Source organism: Littorina saxatilis, unplaced genomic scaffold, assembly GCF_037325665.1.
Source record: "Littorina saxatilis isolate snail1 unplaced genomic scaffold, US_GU_Lsax_2.0 scaffold_368, whole genome shotgun sequence".
NCBI lineage: Eukaryota > Metazoa > Mollusca > Gastropoda > Littorinimorpha > Littorinidae > Littorina > Littorina saxatilis.
In genome coordinates this window covers 60,001-78,479 of record NW_027125890.1, presented here as the reverse complement: position 1 = coordinate 78,479, position 18,479 = coordinate 60,001, and the positions used below count along the sequence as shown (strand labels likewise).

Below are 18,479 nucleotides of genomic sequence, written 5' to 3'. Positions count from 1 at the left end.
TCCTTTTGGACGTTTTAAGTACAGACAGTGGAGTTTTGAGTATAGCTGGTTAAAATATCTGCTTTATTTTTCATAATTCTGTGAACTAGTCTGTACAGATGCAGTACGTACGGTGTTATAAATGTGATGATGGCCTCTCAAATCAAATGAATACACTTTCTGTTTGTTGAAGTCACACTCACAGTGCATGTTTTGGGTATTCAACATGCATTCACTATCCAGATAACAGTTTCTGCTTTTTGTTTTGTTCTCTTTCAGAGGCAACAGCAGAAATGATGCTCACTTCCTGATCATCAGTCAATGAGCTTGAATCACATGGATTTGAGTTTTTACCATGCCACAATATGAGGATTCCCCCTAAATCTTACCCCTTGCAGTGGAGAGCAGCTGACCGCTAACATCGGGCCAGGTCACCATGTTCAGTCGTGTGGACCCCGCGAAGGAGAAGGTTCAGTTCCTGGAGCAGGCCAAGGCACTCAGGGAGGAGAGGGCAGGGAAGATACAACGTGAACATGCAGTCATCACAATTCAGGTACAGATAAATGTTCACCCTTTTTGAGACCTCAAGGGAAAATTGTGTCTCTAAGCCTAAAATGGAGATATATTTACAGTTCACCCTTTTTTACACCTCCACAAATCTTGAGTAGCTCGAGCAATGCCAAACCCTCCTCTCACTTCCACGGTGTTATTTTGGGACTAAATTCCATCGGGTCTTAAAAAGGAGGAAGTCTTAAAATGGAGGTAAATTTACAGAGGATATATAATAAGATCTGAAAAAACAAGGTTTTATACACACAACCTTATGAAGTTATGATAGCATGCATGTGTCTGTTTGTGTGTATACAAAAAAAAGAGAAAATTGATTCTTGAAGCAAGTACCGTATTTTCCGGGTCATAAGGCGCGACTTTTTTCCTCGAGTTTGACCCCTGCGTCTTGTATAACGAAGCGCCTAATCTGTGTATGAAATACGAAAAAAATCAAAGAGACCGCATGAGTACCAGTCAAACAAAATTTACTTGTGATAATGCATATTTCAGCTACTAGGTACTGCCCTGGCCAAGTTTCCTCTCAGCTCAAGACATCAAAGAGACCGCCCCATAGGTTAAACTCGGTCACTGACCCCGGTGCAGGAAGTGTTTCTCTCAGACATCAAAGAGACCGCCCCATAGGTTAAACTCGGTCACTGAGTACAAGGCAACCCAGCTATCACAATGGACCTGCCTTTGATCTCGCCGCACACACACAGAGCACACATATTTCCACTCTGTATTCTTCCTTTAATGTGCGGCTTATTTTCATTTTTCGATCGTTTGTTACCGGTATACTTTTTCAATGTTGGTGCGCCCTATCGGCCCCCTGCGCCCAATGGGTGACTGGATTACAATTTTTTTTTAAAAGAAGGGGGTGCGCCTTATGCGCTGTAGCGCCTTGTAACCCGGAAAATATGGTAGTCTTAAAATGGAGGTTATGAACAGAACATCTCAAAATAAAAAAGGTCTGAGGGTCCACCTTCTGCCAAAGAAACAGTGCTACCAGTACTACTAGGGTTTTCCTACAGCAACAATATCTATGTGTTTCAGGCCTTGTGTCGAGGATTTCTGGACAGAACAAGGCTGAAACGTCAGATCAGGTAACACGAACAGGAAAACAAGGAACTGGGCAACAAATTTGTTGTTGTGTTGTGCAGCTTTGGTGTTTGCTTATGTGACAGTGTGTATGTGAGGGCATTTTTTCTGGGTCTGAAAGTGGGTTTTTGCCTCCTTGTGTGTGGGTGTGTGTGGGGGGGGGGATTTTTAGAACAGACTAATTAGCTTAAAGCACATCATTCAGTAATGCTGCCACAAGTCGATCTGACACAGAGAATCCAAGAAAGTTGTGGTTTGGAAACTTCATATTGTGGAACACCTGGCTAGTCACTAAAACACACATATATATATATATATGCCGTTAGCCCTTATGCAAAACACACATATGTATGCTGTTAGCCCTTCCGCAGATTTCAGGTAGACTGTTGTAGCTTGTGATTACTTGTAGATTTTGTTGTGTACTGTGTGGTTAGACTGAATGCTATGTTTATATAGTGATACCCTCTTTTCAAGACATAAAAATTACTGAGAAAATGAGGTATAAAAAAGGAAGGAGTATTGGAATAGAGGTCAATTTACATAGGTTAGGAATCGAAAATGGGAAAAAGCAAGATCCTAAAAAGGGGTACGTCCTAAATTGGGGGGGTCTTCAAGGGGGTTCCACTGTACCTGCACGGTTTGCTGTGTACTGTGTGGTTAGACCTAACGCTATGTTTGTACCTGCACGGTTTGTTGTGTACTGTGTGGTTAGACCTAACGCTATGTTTGTACCTGCACGGTTTGTTGTGTACTGTGTGGTTAGACTGAACGCTATGTTTGTACCTGCACGGTTTGTTGTGTACTGTGTGGTTTAATACCGAATGCCATGTTTATACCTGCAGGGCAGAAATAGACAAGGTGCTGCACATGCCTGAAGGGGACGGGGAGGAGTACAAACCTACATTGATACCTGGTAAGTCACTAATTATCATGATACCTGGTAAGTCACTAATTATCATGATACCCGGTAAGTCAGCAATAACCATGATAAGCCCATAATCACGAATCATGATAAAAAATAAATAGCTTTTCTTTACAAGTGGAATGTTTTTATCTTCCGCATCCGTGCATTAAAGCATTGGTAGTTTTTCCCCCTTGTTAAAAAACCATTTAGTGATTTACCATACTGTGTAAATGATAAACAGTGTTGTTCCCAGCTTCAGACAAGAAAAGGTCAGTTGGACCTGTGTTGAAAATATGTATAGGTCCAAACGTCCTGCTTGGTTCGCTTGGTGGAAAAATACTTGACCACTGTTGTATGAATTGCAGCGACGGAGTTGTTTGCTGTCATCAGCAGGTTCCTGGTTGTCATGAATGAGAAGCAAGACGCTAAGGTGAGTTGTCATTCCTAAATCTTTAGAGGCACAGTCATTCCCATGTAGACTATTCCGCTCACCAGCTCAGGTCTGGGACATAGGCAGAGAATGTCCCTCCGCCTGGACACATACCTAGAATAAACTTCCTGATTGCTTCAGTGTCCATTAAGAAATCAATTTACAAAAAAACTCCCACTCTGCACAGAAAGCACCCAGGCTGTTGGGTTTTAATCTGTGTCCAAGTGGAGGGATTGTCTTATTCCTGGTAAAAACTTTGAAAGATCTGAGATGGTGAGGCAAATTGTGTAACAAGGACTGTGTCTTTAACTTTAACGTTGAAGAGAAATGCATTGTGTATGTTAAGATTTGTTTTGTGATGAGTGTGAGTGTGTGTGTGTGTGTGTGTTGTCTTTAGCATAGACTAACGTCTGTATCAGTGACCTATTGAGTGCAGTATTGCACAAACCTAGCATTGCTTTGGTAGTCCAGCATTCAATCTAGCGACAGGCTAGTCTATCCAGGTAGTCCAGCATTCAATCTAGCGACAGGCTAGTCTATCCAGGTAGTCCAGCATTCAATCTAGCGACAGGCTAGTCTATCCAGGTAGTCCAGCATTCAATCTAGCGACAGTCTAGTCTATCCAGGTAGTCCAGCATGCAATCTAGCGACAGTCTATCCAGGTAGTCCAGCATGCAATCTAGCGACAGCTAGGCTAGTCTATCCAGGTAGTCCAGCATGCAATCTAGCGACAGCTAGGCTAGTCTATCCAGGTAGTCCAGCATGCAATCTAGTGACAGTCTAGTCTATCCAGGTAGTCCAGCATTCAATCTAGTGACAGTCTAGTCTATCCAGGTAGTCCAGCATGCAATCTAGCGACAGCTAGGCTAGTCTATCCAGGTAGTCCAGCATGCAATCTAGCGACAGGCTAGTCTATCCAGGTAGTTCAGCATTCAATCTAGCGACAGGCTAGTCTATCCAGGTAGTTCAGCATTCAATCTAGCGACAGGCTAGTCTATCCAGGTAGTTCAGCATGCAATCTAGCGACAGGCTAGTCTATCCAGGTAGTTCAGCATTCAATCTAGTGACAGTCTAGTCTATCCAGGTAGTCCAGCATTCAATCTAGCGACAGTCTAGTCTATCCAGGTAGTCCAGCATTCAATCTAGCGACAGTCTAGTCTATCCAGGTAGTCCAGCATTCAATCTAGCGACAGGCTAGTCTATCCAGGTAGTCCAGCATTCAATCTAGCGACAGGCTAGTCTATCCAGGTAGTCCAGCATTCAATCTAGCGACAGTCTATCCAGGTAGTCCAGCATTCAATCTAGCGACAGTCTATCCAGGTAGTCCAGCATTCAATCTAGTGACAGGCTAGTCTATCCAGGTAGTCCAGCATTCAATCTAGCGACAGGCTAGTCTATCCAGGTAGTCCAGCATTCAATCTAGTGACAGGCTAGTCTATCCAGGTGTCTGATACCAGGGCTGATGTGCATGAAAAAGTTACCAACTGAGTGTGAGCCAGCCACTGGGTCGGATTCATTGCATTTGAGGTTTGTTTGTGATTTCAACCAATCAGACCCTGGGGCTGTCTCCCACTTGGTTGGGAACTTTCTCATGCACATCAACCCTGGTGCCTTGTAAGAAAAGGGAAGTAAACGGGTTGATGTAAACAAGAAGTTGAGTTTACTGGTAACTTGACTGTAAGACAGAGGCAGATAGTTGTCTCAGGGTTTTCTGTTTGTGTCTTTGTACATTTCTATTTAACTTTAAAGTCAACCTAGAAAGCGGTCCTTGTGATGCATTCTTTGTTCAGATTTACATTGCTGATGTGTGATTCACGTTGTGTCATTGATTAATTTATTTATTATTTATTGATTGATGTATTGTTTTTCAGAGGTTCCAGTACCTATGCAGATTCATACTGGCTTCAATGGACTGTGAAAACATCAAGGTCAGGAGAAAGATCAAGATTTGCTGAATAATGAATAAAGGTTTATGGACTTACCAGACCTGGGAACCCATACGATTTCGCCGTATTTTGTACGCATGATTCTCTAGAATACAATCAGTACGGTCAGTGCACAAAAAATACCACAAGAACAATTCCTAGACTACTTTTCTTCACAAGCGCATCTCAAAGCTGAGCCAGTGTTTTGACACATGATTACAGTTATTGTCAGTAAATATGGAAATAAGCATTTGTTTTAAATGTATTGGTAAACTTAATTGACGGATGCGTGTGAAGCATTAATCTAAATGCTGTGTGGAGTCCGCTCATTTTTCTGAAAAGACACCAATTTTGTTTGAGAATGCTCCAAGAGCAAGACAGGGGTTCTCAGGTCTGACTTACACACAGGGGATTAGATATCAGTTGAGGCAGCTGCAGTCAAACTTGAATAAAGATTTGAATTAAATAGAAAAACTCCCGACAGGCATCCTGTTGAGTGGTTGTTGGCGAGAAATGGTTGCCAGGGCAGGTTAGATTGTATCTGTTGGTTTAAACAAAATTTTATTCAGAATTTCTTTGCATGAACAGTTTGAAACACACAGCTAGGACACGCACTCAAGCAAATGCTTATATCACGTGATTAGATTCTTCTTCTTCTTCCCATGGGGGACCGGATCCAATTTCTTGAATGTTGAAGGTACCGCGGTGATGTCCATACACTGTTGATTGTATCTGCTGTGCTTACAGGATTTCATTTATGGTTAACTTCAAGTTCAACTTGGGAGAATCTATAAATAAACACGGTCTGTCTGTCTGTTTGTTATCTAGGCTTAGCAACACCAGTTGTGATTAAAACCTCTCAGTAGGTCCATTGTGGCGGGACTTCAGTCTAGGTTTAGGGTAGTCAAAGTTGGTGTGACGTCTGCTCACTGAACGCTATCCCCAGGGTTAGCAGCCCGAGTGTCCTTGAGGAAATTTGCCAAAGTAAATTTGAGACATGTTTTCCATAAATTTGTTTAGGGTTAAAGTGGGTGATGGGGTTAGGGAGGGGGAGGGGGGGTGTTCACTGTACATTACCTGATGTGATTCTGATTGTGTACCTTTGTCGTGGTTGCAGACGTGTTACGCATCACTGGCGATGACCAAGACCCACGTGCTGGCCTGGATCAGACAGCTGAAGGACGTACTGTGGTTGTGCTGCTCCAGTCTCAAGACACTCAGGGTACACTCATACCTCTTTGCACCAGTCATCAGTGTGGTTTTTGTGTGTGTGTGTGTGTGTTGAAATAATGTGTTATTTCTTGTACACATTCGTGAAATTTACATTTATTCATTAGAAAATAACAACAGGCCTATGGTTTAAAGTAGTCTCTTCAAAACAAGTAACAATTACAGATAAACTAGCAATCAACGCCCGGCTTCACTCGGGTTTTAGCTAAGCACAATGCAGGCAATTTGTACAATTCCAACCTCAGAGAAAATGAGGAAAGGAACAAGTCGCGTAAGGCGAAAATACAATATTTAGTCAAGTAGCTGTCGAACTCACAGAATGAAACTGAATGCAATGCCATTTTTCAGCAAGACCGTATACTCGTAGCATCGTCAGTCCACCGCTCATGGCAAAGGCAGTGAAATTGACAAGAAGAGCGGGGTAGTAGTTGCGCTAAGAAGGATAGTACGCTTTTCTGTACCTCTCTTTGTTTTAACTTTCTGAGCGTGTTTTTAATCCAAACATATCATATCTATATGTTTTTGGAATCAGGAACCGACAAGGAATAAGATGAAAGTGTTTTTAAATTGATTTTGACAATTTAATTTTGATAATAATTTTTATATATTTAATTTTCAGAGCTTGTTTTTAATCCGAATATAACATATTTATATGTTTTTGGAATCAGCAAATGATGGAGAATAAGATAAACGTAAATTTGGATCGTTTTATAAATTTTTATTTTTTTTTTACAATTTTCAGATTTTTAATGACCAAAGTCATTAATTAATTTTTAAGCCACCAAGCTGAAATGCAATACCGAAGTCCGGGCTTCGTCGAAGATTACTTGACCAAAATTTCAACCAATTTGGTTGAAAAATGAGGGCGTGACAGTGTCGCCTCAACTTTCACGAAAAGCCGGATATGACGTCATCAAAGACATTTATCAAAAAAATTAAAAAAACGTTCGGGGATTTCATACCCAGGAACTCTCATGTCAAATTTCATAAAGATCGGTCCAGTAGTTTAGTCTGAATCGCTCTACACACACACACACACACACACAGACACACAGACACACACACGCACCACGACCCTCGTTTCGATTCCCCCTCGATGTTAAAATATTTAGTCAAAACTTGACTAAATATAACAAAAGAATCAAAGACAATGTTGTGAATTACTCCCTTTTGTTGACGGAAAAATCTAGTAGCCATACATTGAAGGCAATTTGTTTAATGATAACTGCATAATCATAGCTGCATTAAGCTTTTTTCTCAGTTTTTACAATTTGCATACATAAAAAAAGCATGTGGCAAACAGTCAGGTTATTACATAAGCAAAAATATTCACTCAATCTAAAACAAAAGTATCATCCTTGTAATTTTTGTCAAAATATGCATGGTTATGTGATTTCAGCCTGAAAACCATGCCGATCTCAAGTCCATCACAGTCCACCTACGGATGTTGGTCACCTTCACAAGCACCACAAACTGGACGACGCTCAGGTTGAAAGCAGGTACGAGTTTTGTGCTTAAGGCCACAAAAAAAAAGTTGTATGTTTCTGGTAACATAGCTACAAAAAATAGGGTAGGTAGGTAGGGATTTTTTAGTTTTTTTTTTGTTTTTTGGTCAGGGTAGAAAATAACTATATACAGTGACGCAAAGAGACTGGACTTACTATACAAAGAGAAAGACAACACATTACAAAACAAAAGGGATGCGGGGTTATCCCCCTTGTGTCGTCTGCCGTCTGTTACTTTTGTTTTGACGCTTTTTTTTATCTATTTTTTTTACAAATGCAATAAAAAAAAAGTCTAGGGTCGGCGGGGAAAAAACTAGGTAGGGTCGGGTGACCAGAAACATACAACTTTTTTGGTGTTTAAACTGAAAGTAGAGCCTGTCTGTAATGACCAGAGAAGTGACTGACAAAAAGTCGTCATACAAGACAGGTGGTTGCTATCGAAAGGCAAATTGTATGGAAACAAAGTAATTGACAGGTGGTTGCTATCAAAAGGCAAATTGTATGGAAACAAAATAATTGACAGGTGGTTGCTATCGAAAGGCAAATTGTATGGAAACAAAATAATTGACAGGTGGTTGCTATCGAAAGGCAAATTGTATGGAAACAAAATAATTGACAGGTGGTTGCTATCGAAAGGCAAATTGTATGGAAACAAAATAATTGACAGGTGGTTGCTATCGAAAGGCAAATTGTATAGAAACAAAGTAATTGACAGGTGGTTGCTATCGAAAGGCAAATTGTATGGAAACAAAGTAATTGACAGGTGGTTGCTATCGTAAGGCAAATTGTATGGAAACAAAATAATTGACAGGTGGTTGCTATCGAAAGGCAAATTGTATGGAAACAAAATAATTGACAGGTGGTTGCTATCGAAAGGCAAATTGTATGGAAACAAAATAATTGACAGGTGGTTGCTATCGAAAGGCAAATTGTATGGACACAAAATAATTGACAGGGGTCCTTTAGGATGGTGGTAGAGGGCGGTTGGTCATTATCAAGTGGTGGTCATCGGGGCAGGTGCGACTGTACTTATATATGTGTGAGAAACAAAAGGGCGTAAGCACTCTAAATGCATACATGTGCAACAAGAGTAGGTGCAAATTATGCGGAACCGTTCTCCTATTACCTGAGAGAATAACAAGCATTGAAATGAACAAGCAACTTTCATCCTCGATTTATTTCAATACATTTCTGTGATTTATGTCTGTGTGTGACACAGGTGAGCAGTTTCTTGTGGGCCTGACACAGGTGTGTAACAACGTGATGGGACACCTCAACACCAGGGGATTGTACCCAGTGTTGGAGGTGGGTACAACATTAACACTTTAATCATATTCAATACCTATACATGCACAGCCTGGCGGTCACCTCAACACCAGGGGACTGTACCCAGTGCTGGAGGTGGGTACAACATTAACACTTTAATCATATTCAATACCTATACATGCACAGCCTGGCGGTCACCTCAACACCAGGGGACTGTACCCAGTGCTGGAGGTGGGTACAACATTAACACTTTAATCATATTCAATACCTATACATGCACAGCCTGGCGGTCACCTCAACACCAGGGGACTGTACCCAGTGCTGGAGGTGGGTACAACATTAACACTTTAATCATATTCAATACCTATACATGCACAGCCTGGTGGTCACCTCAACACCAGGGGACTGTACCCAGTGCTGGAGGTGGGTACAACATTAACACTTAAATGTAATACTGATACATGCGCAGTCTGGTGGTGACCTTATGATTCATTTTCTACTGCTGATACGTTGAAGTCACAGAGACAAACTTCATTCTCAAAATTCTCTGTTACTTCCTCGGGAGACATGCAGAAGAAGCGACAGAATTGTTTTTGTGCCTCGTTATTCATGTTATGTCCTCTTTTCAAACCTTGTTTGTCTTTTTAAATCAGAGATTTTACCTTGAAAGAGATGGTCAAAAAGAGACATCTTGTTTTTTTAACATGTGTTTTTAAGGCACTGTCCTTCCCGTCAAGTCAGTATTGGTCACCACCTCTGGTCTTTTTCATGGGATAAGACGTTCCCTCCACTGGGTCACATACCAAAATTCAAGATCCGGACTGCTCTTTGTAACTACTGAGAATTTGTTTATGGATTGATTTTGCAAATTGATCCTTGTGCCAGTTAAGAAATCAATTCATTAAAAAAAATTCCACTCTGCAGAGGAAAACCCCAGATTGTTGATTGTTGGTACAGTCGAACTCGCTTAAGACGAATCACTGGGGATCGGAAAAAAAGTTCGTCTTAACCAAAATTCGTATTAAGAAAATTGATTGATTTTTTTTATTTTTTTATTTTTTATTTTTTTTTTTTAAGTCTTGTACATTTTATGGTGTTTCAATTTGTTTCTTTCGCAACTTTCATGCTGCTTCACGTTTAGACAATAAAGTGACATATTCAGTTACATGTTCATGTGTGTCTCATGTTGAGTGATGATTGTTGAGTTTGAGTGAGAGTGAGCACACAGATGTTTCATCCAGTTGTTACGTTTTTGGTCACACACACGCACACACTGACACTGTCCACATTCGCGGTGTTCCTATCATTGTCCGGAATCACTTACCTTGGCGACGGGTAGCAAACCTTGGCCAATTTAGTTTTTTTGTTTTTTGTTGCAACATGATGTTCAAATCCAAATCGAAAGCACTGACTGACTGATAAACTATCGCGAACCGGCGAACGCAAACGTTGAGAGTGTGGTTTCCCTTGTCCAAGGGAAACCACTCTGGCATCTATATTTTTTGGCAATGGCTTCCGTTCTAAACATTGATGTTTCGTTTTTGGTATTCGCGAAGGAAATAAACGTCAGTCAGTCATACATGTTCAGTGTCTGAGCTATCAATCACTTTGATTCTAAATTTGAAATTGTTTTGTGAGTACAGTGTAATCAGTTTAACTTTATTCAGTGATCGGTTGAGCAATGGTTCAAGCAGTCGACGCAAGGGAAGACTTTGACACATGTATTCAAACTTCTCAAATTCCCATGATATGTCGATCTCGGGACGAGTTTAAAGATTTCGTCATAAGCGTGAGTAAATTACAGACATTATGCATGCTTGGGAATCCAAAAAGTGCTCGTTATAAGCATAAATTCGTTATAAAGAATTCGTTTTAAGCATTTTTTTTAAGCATGAAGAAAGAGGTATTCAGTTGGGAACTTAAAACTAATACGTTATAAGTCAAAATTCGTAACTAGCGTGTTCGTTTTAAGTGGGTTCGACTGTATGTGTCCAAATGGAAGGATTGCCTTGTGCCTTGTCCAGTGTGAAGGCCAAGTCTGAGAACGTGAGTCAATTTGTTTCCTGTGTGGGGGGGGGGGGGGGGGCATGTCACAGGGTGTTTGTGTGTGTTTATGAAATCTTGCATTGCCTATTTTCGAATGAAGGCTTGCATAGTAATGCTGTCTTCAAAATTAATTGTCTTACATGCTTTTCTTTGATTCGAAGAGAAATCTTGTTTCAGGCAAAACTTGCTTTTTATATTTAGTCAAGTTTTGACTAAATATTTTAACATCGAGGGGGAATCGAAACGAGGGTCGTGGTGTATGTGCGTATGTGTGTGTGTGCGTGCGTGTGTGTGTGTGTGTGTGTGTGTAGAGCGATTCAGACTAAACTACAGGACCGATCTTTATGAAATTTGACATGAGAGTTCCTGGGTATGAAATCTCGGAACGTTTTTTTCATTTTTTTGATAAATGTCTTTGATGACGTCATATCCGGCTTTTCGTGAAAGTTGAGGCGGCACTGTCACGCCCTCATTTTTCAACCAAATTGGTTGAAATTTTGGTCAAGTACTCTTCGACGAAGCCCGGGGTTCGGTATTGCATTTCAGCTTGGTGGCTTAAAAATTAATTAATGACTTTGGTCATTAAAAATCTGAAAATTGTAAAAAAAAATAAAAAATTATAAAACGATCCAAATTTACGTTTATCTTATTCTCCATCATTTGCTGATTCCAAAAACATATAAATATGTTATATTCGGATTAAAAACAAGCTCTGAAAATTAAATATATAAAAATTATTATCAAATTTTTTTTTTCGAAATCAATTTAAAAACACTTTCATCTTATTCCTTGTCGGTTCCTGATTCCAAAAATATATAGATATGATATGTTTGGATTAAAAACACGCTCAGAAAGTTAAAACGAAGAGAGGTACAGAAAAGCGTGCTATGCAGCATAGCGTAACCACTACCCCGCTCTTCTTGTCAATTTCACTGCCTATGCCGCGAGCGGTGGACCACGAGTATACGGTCTTGCTGCGTTGCATTGCGTTCAGTTTCATTCTGTGAGTTCGACAGCTACTTGACTAAATATTGTATTTTCGCCTTACGCGACTTGTTAGTTCTTTGCTGGTCAAAGTGAAATGTGCAAAATATAATCATTTTGTTGGAATAAAAAGCTGTGTGTTCATGTGTATGTGTTGCTTAAGACTCTGCTGACCAAGGGACTGGTGTGGTCCAAGCCAGTGTTCAGCAAGGCCACACTGACCGATATCCTGACCATCGCTATCAGGTCAGCATGTTTTCTTATACAGTGAAACCTCTCTTTTTAGCCCACAACAATACCAGCATGCATCTCCCGAAATCAGCGTATGGCTGCCTAAATGGCGGTGTAAAAAGGGTCATACATGTGAAGAAAAACGAGAGTTTCAGCCCATGAAGACAGAAGAAGACCCTCATTCTCTCTGGTGTTTTGTAGCATCACTCAGAGAAGGTATTCATGTCCCACTACTGTGTCACAGCTGTGGCACTTAAAAGACGTCAGTCATTCTGCTTGAAGTGCCAGTGTCTTTTTAACCGAAACACATGCATCACTTGGAAGTGCATCACTTGGAAGTGCAACTCCCAATTAAATTACATATTCCTACTCCGAATCACATGTAGCATTGACACAATCGGAGATGCTAGGTTCTGTACAGGCTAACCGTCTAAGGGTCACTCTTATTTTGAGCTGACTTCTTTCTCACAAGCCTTTTGGGCTTTACTACATCCCAAGGTTTGCAGACTTTGGCATGGTTGTCTTAAGGTCACCGCGGGGGTTCGTCCTTCTCAGTTGAGGGGACAACCTTACGCACGGATCTTCTCAGGACATTAGCATTTCCTTCCAATAAAAGGGGGGGGGGAAGCTTGTCTTTCCCTTGGCTCGCCAGGGTTATTAATCCAAGGCTTGGGTCTATTCCTGTGCTGTTTTTTACGGCTAGGAGATTGGAAGAAGTGCTGAGCACAGCTTTCTGGATCTCTGAGGTTGTCTCTTTCGCTTTTCGCCTGAGATACTTCTCGGCTGTCAATCAGGACTTTCCTTGGTTCCCTCACTGCCTGTTGGCAGTGGGCCAGCCCTGGCAAGGGCTTTTGAGTGGGTTAGTTTTTCTTTCCCACTGGGACCGCCCTGATTCTTTGGCAGCGGTCCAGGTTTTTGGCAAGGTTTTTTGAGTGAGTTAGATTTTTCTTTCCCACCGCCTTGTTTTTGTAATCTGCTACATGTGATTCGGAGTAGGAATATGTAATTTAATCGAAAATTTTATTGTAAATTTTCATTTAATAAATATACCTACCCGAATCACATAGTATATTCCCTCCCGCCAACCCCGCTTTTGATTTGGAGAATTTATTCTTTAGGTCGAATGATAGGAACCACGTGTTCAGTAGCAGTAGTGACATGGCATGCACGAGGGGAGGTAACTCCCCGGGTGTATGGGCATTACCATGGCTACGTTTACACTTTTGTGGTTGGGGTTGCTTCCCTTAGACGGTTAGCCTGTACAGAACCTAGCATCTCCGATTGTGTCTATTGAGTGGCTTCCTTGTTGGTTGACTTTGTTGTCGATGTCGGACTTCCGTTCCGTGAAGATAGGATGTTTTCCTACTTCCGGTTCCTTAGTCACCTTTTGTAGGTACCACGGTTTGCAGGTTTTGGCTAGGCCATCTCCTCCCGAAAGTGGTATCTCTAGTGTTTTGGTTCTGCCGCCGTTTCTACTATGGTTCAGTTCCGGAACATGCTCAGCCTTGACTGGCCTCGGCTACACGGGCTTCACCTTCTGTTCCTTCTTGCTTATTCAGCCTTTGGAACTTGCCTCCTTTCTCTACTCTGTTGGCCAGCCCTTGCTAGGGTGAGCATGGAGCAGATGAGGCTGCCCTTCCTTCACTACGCTCGTACGGCGGGTGTCGGAGGGACTCGTTTCTTTCGCATTCTCAGTTCCCTGAACAGTCAAAGAGAGTCGCTTAAACTTTGCCTGCAGTAGAGTTTCAGTCGAGTAGAGATCAGCAGGTCTCTGACTGCTTTACAAGGGTTGAAGGAAGGTAAGGCTAGCATACTCAGAAACATGCTTAGCAGAAGCATGCTCATTCCTCTGGTTAAGCTAAGCTGGCAGCCTATAGGCAGCCTTGGCTGGGCAACAGCCATTCCACGTTGCGGCGATGGTGGTTGTTGCCTTCCCGTTTCTTGTGGCTTCGGACTTCGTCTTTTCTTTCCTTTGTTCTCTCTTTTTAAGAGATTGGATAGGACGATTTTCGTTTGGGTGGGGGTTCTCTGGATTCAGGTTACCCCTGTTTGGCCACAAACGTTTGGACTTTGGTCCTTGTTGTCTTTCATCGAGTCGGACTCTGTCTTTCTCTAGTGATCAGACGCGTTCTGGTGTTTCGTCCAAACTTAAGGTACGCTTGAGTTGGCCTCGGAGGTAACATTCAGATTTTCCTGAGGGGGCATTGTCTTGGACAATGGATGTTTGAGGAGTAGTTCTTTGTGGCTTTCCTCCTCTCTCTCAGGTTTTGGCTACTCTTCTCCTTCGGGCAGAGGTTTAGCTAAGGTTTGGTTCCTGTGACTTCAGTCTTGGGCCTTTCCTCTCTTCTTCCTCATCTTAGTATGAGGCGAGTCCGGATGACGTCCGTTGGGTCGGGTTTCCTTACAGTCGCCCGGCTACAAAAGGCAACTTTGTCTAGGGCGGTTGTCCGTTTTTCTCCGCGTTGGACTCTGTCTTCAGACAGGGACAGACGCGCTCTGGGTTTCTGGCCAAACTCAGGTAGGCTCTTGATTTGGCTAGGAAGTTAACTGCCTGTTTTTTCCCTGAGAACTCTGGTTTCGGGAGTCTTATGGCTGGCTGGCTTCACGGTTTACGTTTACCAGTCTTGGTTTTCTGCTTTAGGTTTTTGATTCACTCTCGATTACCTTCAAGCAGACTGTTTTGGGAACATTCTGGCTTTTAGCCATTTTGTTTATGGTTGCCAGTCACATCGGTTTTGACCACCGTGGGTCCTCACTTCCGGTAGCTGACGCACAGTCGTAAGTGGCTGCTGTCGGGTGCTACCTCTCTCCCTGCGTTCGCAGGGACTGATAGGGGATGACTGGCGACCTTCTATTCCTGTGCTGTTTTTTACGGCTAGGAGATTGGAAGAAGTGCTGAGCACAGCTTTCTGGATCTCTGAGGTTGTCTCTTTCGCTTTGCCTGAAATACTTCTCGGCTGTCAATCAGGACTTTCCTTGGTTCCCTCACTGCCTGTTGGCAGTGGGCCAGCCCTGGCAAGGGCTTTTGAGTGGGTTAGATTTTCTTTCCCACTGGGACCGCCCTGATTCTTTGGCAGCGGTCCAGGTTTTTGGCAAGGTTTTTTGAGTGAGTTAGATTTTTCTTTCCCACCGCCTTGTTGTTGCAATCTGCTACATGTGATTCGGAGTAGGAATATGTAATTTAATCGAAAATTTTATTGTAAATTTTCATTTAATAAATATACCTACCCGAATCACATAGTATATTCCCTCCCGCCAACCCCGCTTTTGATTTGGAGAATTTATTCTTTAGGTCGAATGATATGAGCCACGTGTTCAGTAGCAGTAGTGACATGGCATGCACGATGGGAGGTAACTCCCCGGGTGTATGGTCATTACCATGGCTACGTTTACACTTTTTGTGGTTGGGGTTGCTTCCCTTAGACGGTTAGCCTTTTCAGAACCTAGCATCTCTTGACAAGGATTTGAGAGTGAGTTTGATCTTTTTCTTTCCCACCGCCTTGTTGTTTCAATCTGCTACATGTGATTCGGAGTAGGAATATGTAATTTAATCGAAAATTTTATTGTAAATTTTCATTTAATAAATATACCTACCCGAATCACATATCGTAGTCCCTCCCACCTACCCCGCTTATGATTGGGAGAATTTATTCTTTAGGTCGAATGATAGGAACCACGTGTTCAGTAGCAGTGGTGACGTGGCATGCACGAGGGGAGGTAACTCCCCGGGTGTATGGGCATTACCATGGCTACGTTTACACTTTTGTGGTTGGGGTTGCTTCCCTTAGACGGTTAGCCTGTACAGAACCTAGCATCTCCGCTAGGTTCTGAAAAGGCTAACCGTCTAAGGGAAGCAACCCCAACCACAAAAAGTGTAAACGTAGCCATGGTAATGACCATACACCCGGGGAGTTACCTCCCATCGTGCATGCCACGTCACTACCGCTACTGAACACGTGGTTCATATCATTCGACCTAAAGAATAAATTCTCCAAATCAAAAGCGGGGTTGGCGGGAGGGAATATACTATGTGATTCGGGTAGGTATATTTATTAAATGAAAATTTACAATAAAATTTTCGATTAAATTACATATTCCTACTCCGAATCACATGTAGCAGATTACAAAAACAAGGCGGTGGGAAAGAAAAATCTAACTCACTCAAAAACCTTGCCAAAAACCTGGACCGCTGCCAAAGAATCAGGGCGGTCCCAGTGGGAAAGAAAATCTAACCCACTCAAAAGCCCTTGCCAGGGCTGGCCCATTGCCAACAGGCAGTGAGGGAACCAAGGAAAGTCCTGATTGACAGCCGAGAAGAATCTCAGGCGAAAAGCGAAAGAGACAACCTCAGAGATCCAGAAAGCTGTGCTCAGCAGTTCTTCCAATCTCCTAGCCGTAAAAAACAGCACAGGAATAGACCCAAGCCTTGGATTAATAACCCTGGCGAGCCAAGGGAAAGACAAGCTTCCCCCCCCCCTTTTATTGGAAGGAAGGGGCCCAAGGACTGTTATGCCGGGGTGGAAGTAGAGATAAGCGCCTACTTCCCAAGAAATGCTCCAAATGGCTTCGTGTCTCCAAACACCTCTGACAGTCAAATCCAGCTCCTGGCCTTCACGTGGCGGGCCCTGTCTTCGACTAACAGGAGAAGGGATGCAGGCGGGTCACTGGCGCCTTAAAACCAGCTGCTTCGGGCAGATGGGGCTCGTTAACCTTGGATGGTCGCTCATCTAGGAGAAGGACAACTCCGATTTCAAAACCCGCACTGCCTTGTGTGCGCCTTGGGAAAGGCAAAGGCTACAAGAAGGAAAACTTCGACGTCAAACCCGGGTAGAGTGGACTCGACAGCCCAGCAAGGCAGCTACTCTTGGGGAGGAGGCAACCCTGAGTAAGAACCTCAACCACCGAAGACGGAAGACAGCAGCCAACTTGGTGACACAATCGGAGATGCTAGGTTCTGAAAAGGCTAACCGTCTAAGGGAAGCAACCCCAACCACAAAAAGTGTAAACGTAGCCTTGGTAATGACCATACACCCGGGGAGTTACCTCCCATCGTGCATGCCATGTCACTACTGCTACTGAACACGTGGTTCATATCATTCGACCTAAAGAATAAATTCTCCAAATCAAAAGCGGGGTTGGCGGGAGGGAATATACTATGTGATTCGGGTAGGTATATTTATTAAATGAAAATTTACAATAAAATTTTCGATTAAATTACATATTCCTACTCCGAATCACATGTAGCAGATTACAAAAACAAGGCGGTGGGAAAGAAAAATCTAACTCACTCAAAAAACTAAGGGAAGCAACCCCAACCACAAAAGTGTAAACGTAGCCATGGTAATGCCCATACTGCCTCATACGGGATCATAAAGCAAGTTTCCTTCTGTTCGTATTGCAATATTGTTAACTTTGTATGTGTTTTGTTTTGCAGACCTTTGCTGGGTGCCAACTTCTCTGAGAACTTGCTGAACGTGTTTCTGCTGCACATTCTGTCCGTGCCGGCCATTGTTCAGCACATGTGCAACATTGCGCCAGAGGTAAATTCATCTGTACTTGGACATTTTTTTCTTTTTTTTTTGTCAGGACTGGTTGGTCCGGTGTCAGAATAATGTGAATGGGTGCATGAGACATGAAGCCTGCGCTGCGACTTCTGTCTTGTGTGTGGCGCACGTTATATGTCAAAGCAGCACCGCCCTGATATGGCCCTTCGTGGTCGGCTGGGCGTTAAGCAAACAAACAAATGTGCATGAAATAGAATACAACGACAGCACCAGTAAAAAAGAAATAACAAATACACACTCACAAAAATAATAATAATAATAATAATGGTGATTTCTATAGCGCTTTCGAACACACAAAGCGCTTTACAAAAGCAATAACAACATCATTACCAGAATGACGCCATTGACGGAATAGAACACAATCATAAACACTTTACAACAAAACCAAAAACAAAACATAAATGTTACAAAAATCCAGAGGCTCTTACAGGAACGAACTCTCAGTATACACAACAATTATAATGCACACATACACACACACACACACACACACCCACCCACACATGCCCACACACAGCACACACACACACACAGTAAACATTGTTCATCCGAAAGTGCACATTCACAGGGTCGCGACAACTACATCATCAACATTAACCTTCTAGAATGCTTCTCTGAAGAGGTGAGTCTTGAGATTTGCTTTGAAAGAAGGCAGAGATGGACTGAGACGTAGAGACAAAGGGAGTTTGTTCCAGATATGATCAGCTGCGACTGAAAGACAGCGGCCACCATGATCGTCCCTCTGATACTTAGGAGCTTTGACAAATT

At 42.5% G+C, this 18,479-nt stretch overlaps 1 protein-coding gene across 1 annotated transcript in view; it reads left to right on the top strand.

Annotated features, from left to right (window-relative positions):
• The first annotated feature begins 253 nt into the window (after positions 1-253).
• The window catches only part of LOC138954352 (ubiquitin-protein ligase E3B-like), a 20,497-nt gene continuing 2,271 nt past the window's right edge, over positions 254-18,479 (top strand). Inside the window, exons 1-10 of the mRNA XM_070326218.1 lie at positions 254-532; positions 1,582-1,631; positions 2,469-2,539; positions 2,896-2,960; positions 4,832-4,888; positions 6,003-6,107; positions 7,515-7,614; positions 8,840-8,925; positions 12,080-12,162; positions 17,582-17,687. Coding sequence (XP_070182319.1) covers positions 416-532; positions 1,582-1,631; positions 2,469-2,539; positions 2,896-2,960; positions 4,832-4,888; positions 6,003-6,107; positions 7,515-7,614; positions 8,840-8,925; positions 12,080-12,162; positions 17,582-17,687 — 840 coding nt within the window. The 5' untranslated portion in view covers positions 254-415. The remainder of the gene's footprint in view (positions 533-1,581; positions 1,632-2,468; positions 2,540-2,895; positions 2,961-4,831; positions 4,889-6,002; positions 6,108-7,514; positions 7,615-8,839; positions 8,926-12,079; positions 12,163-17,581; positions 17,688-18,479) is intronic.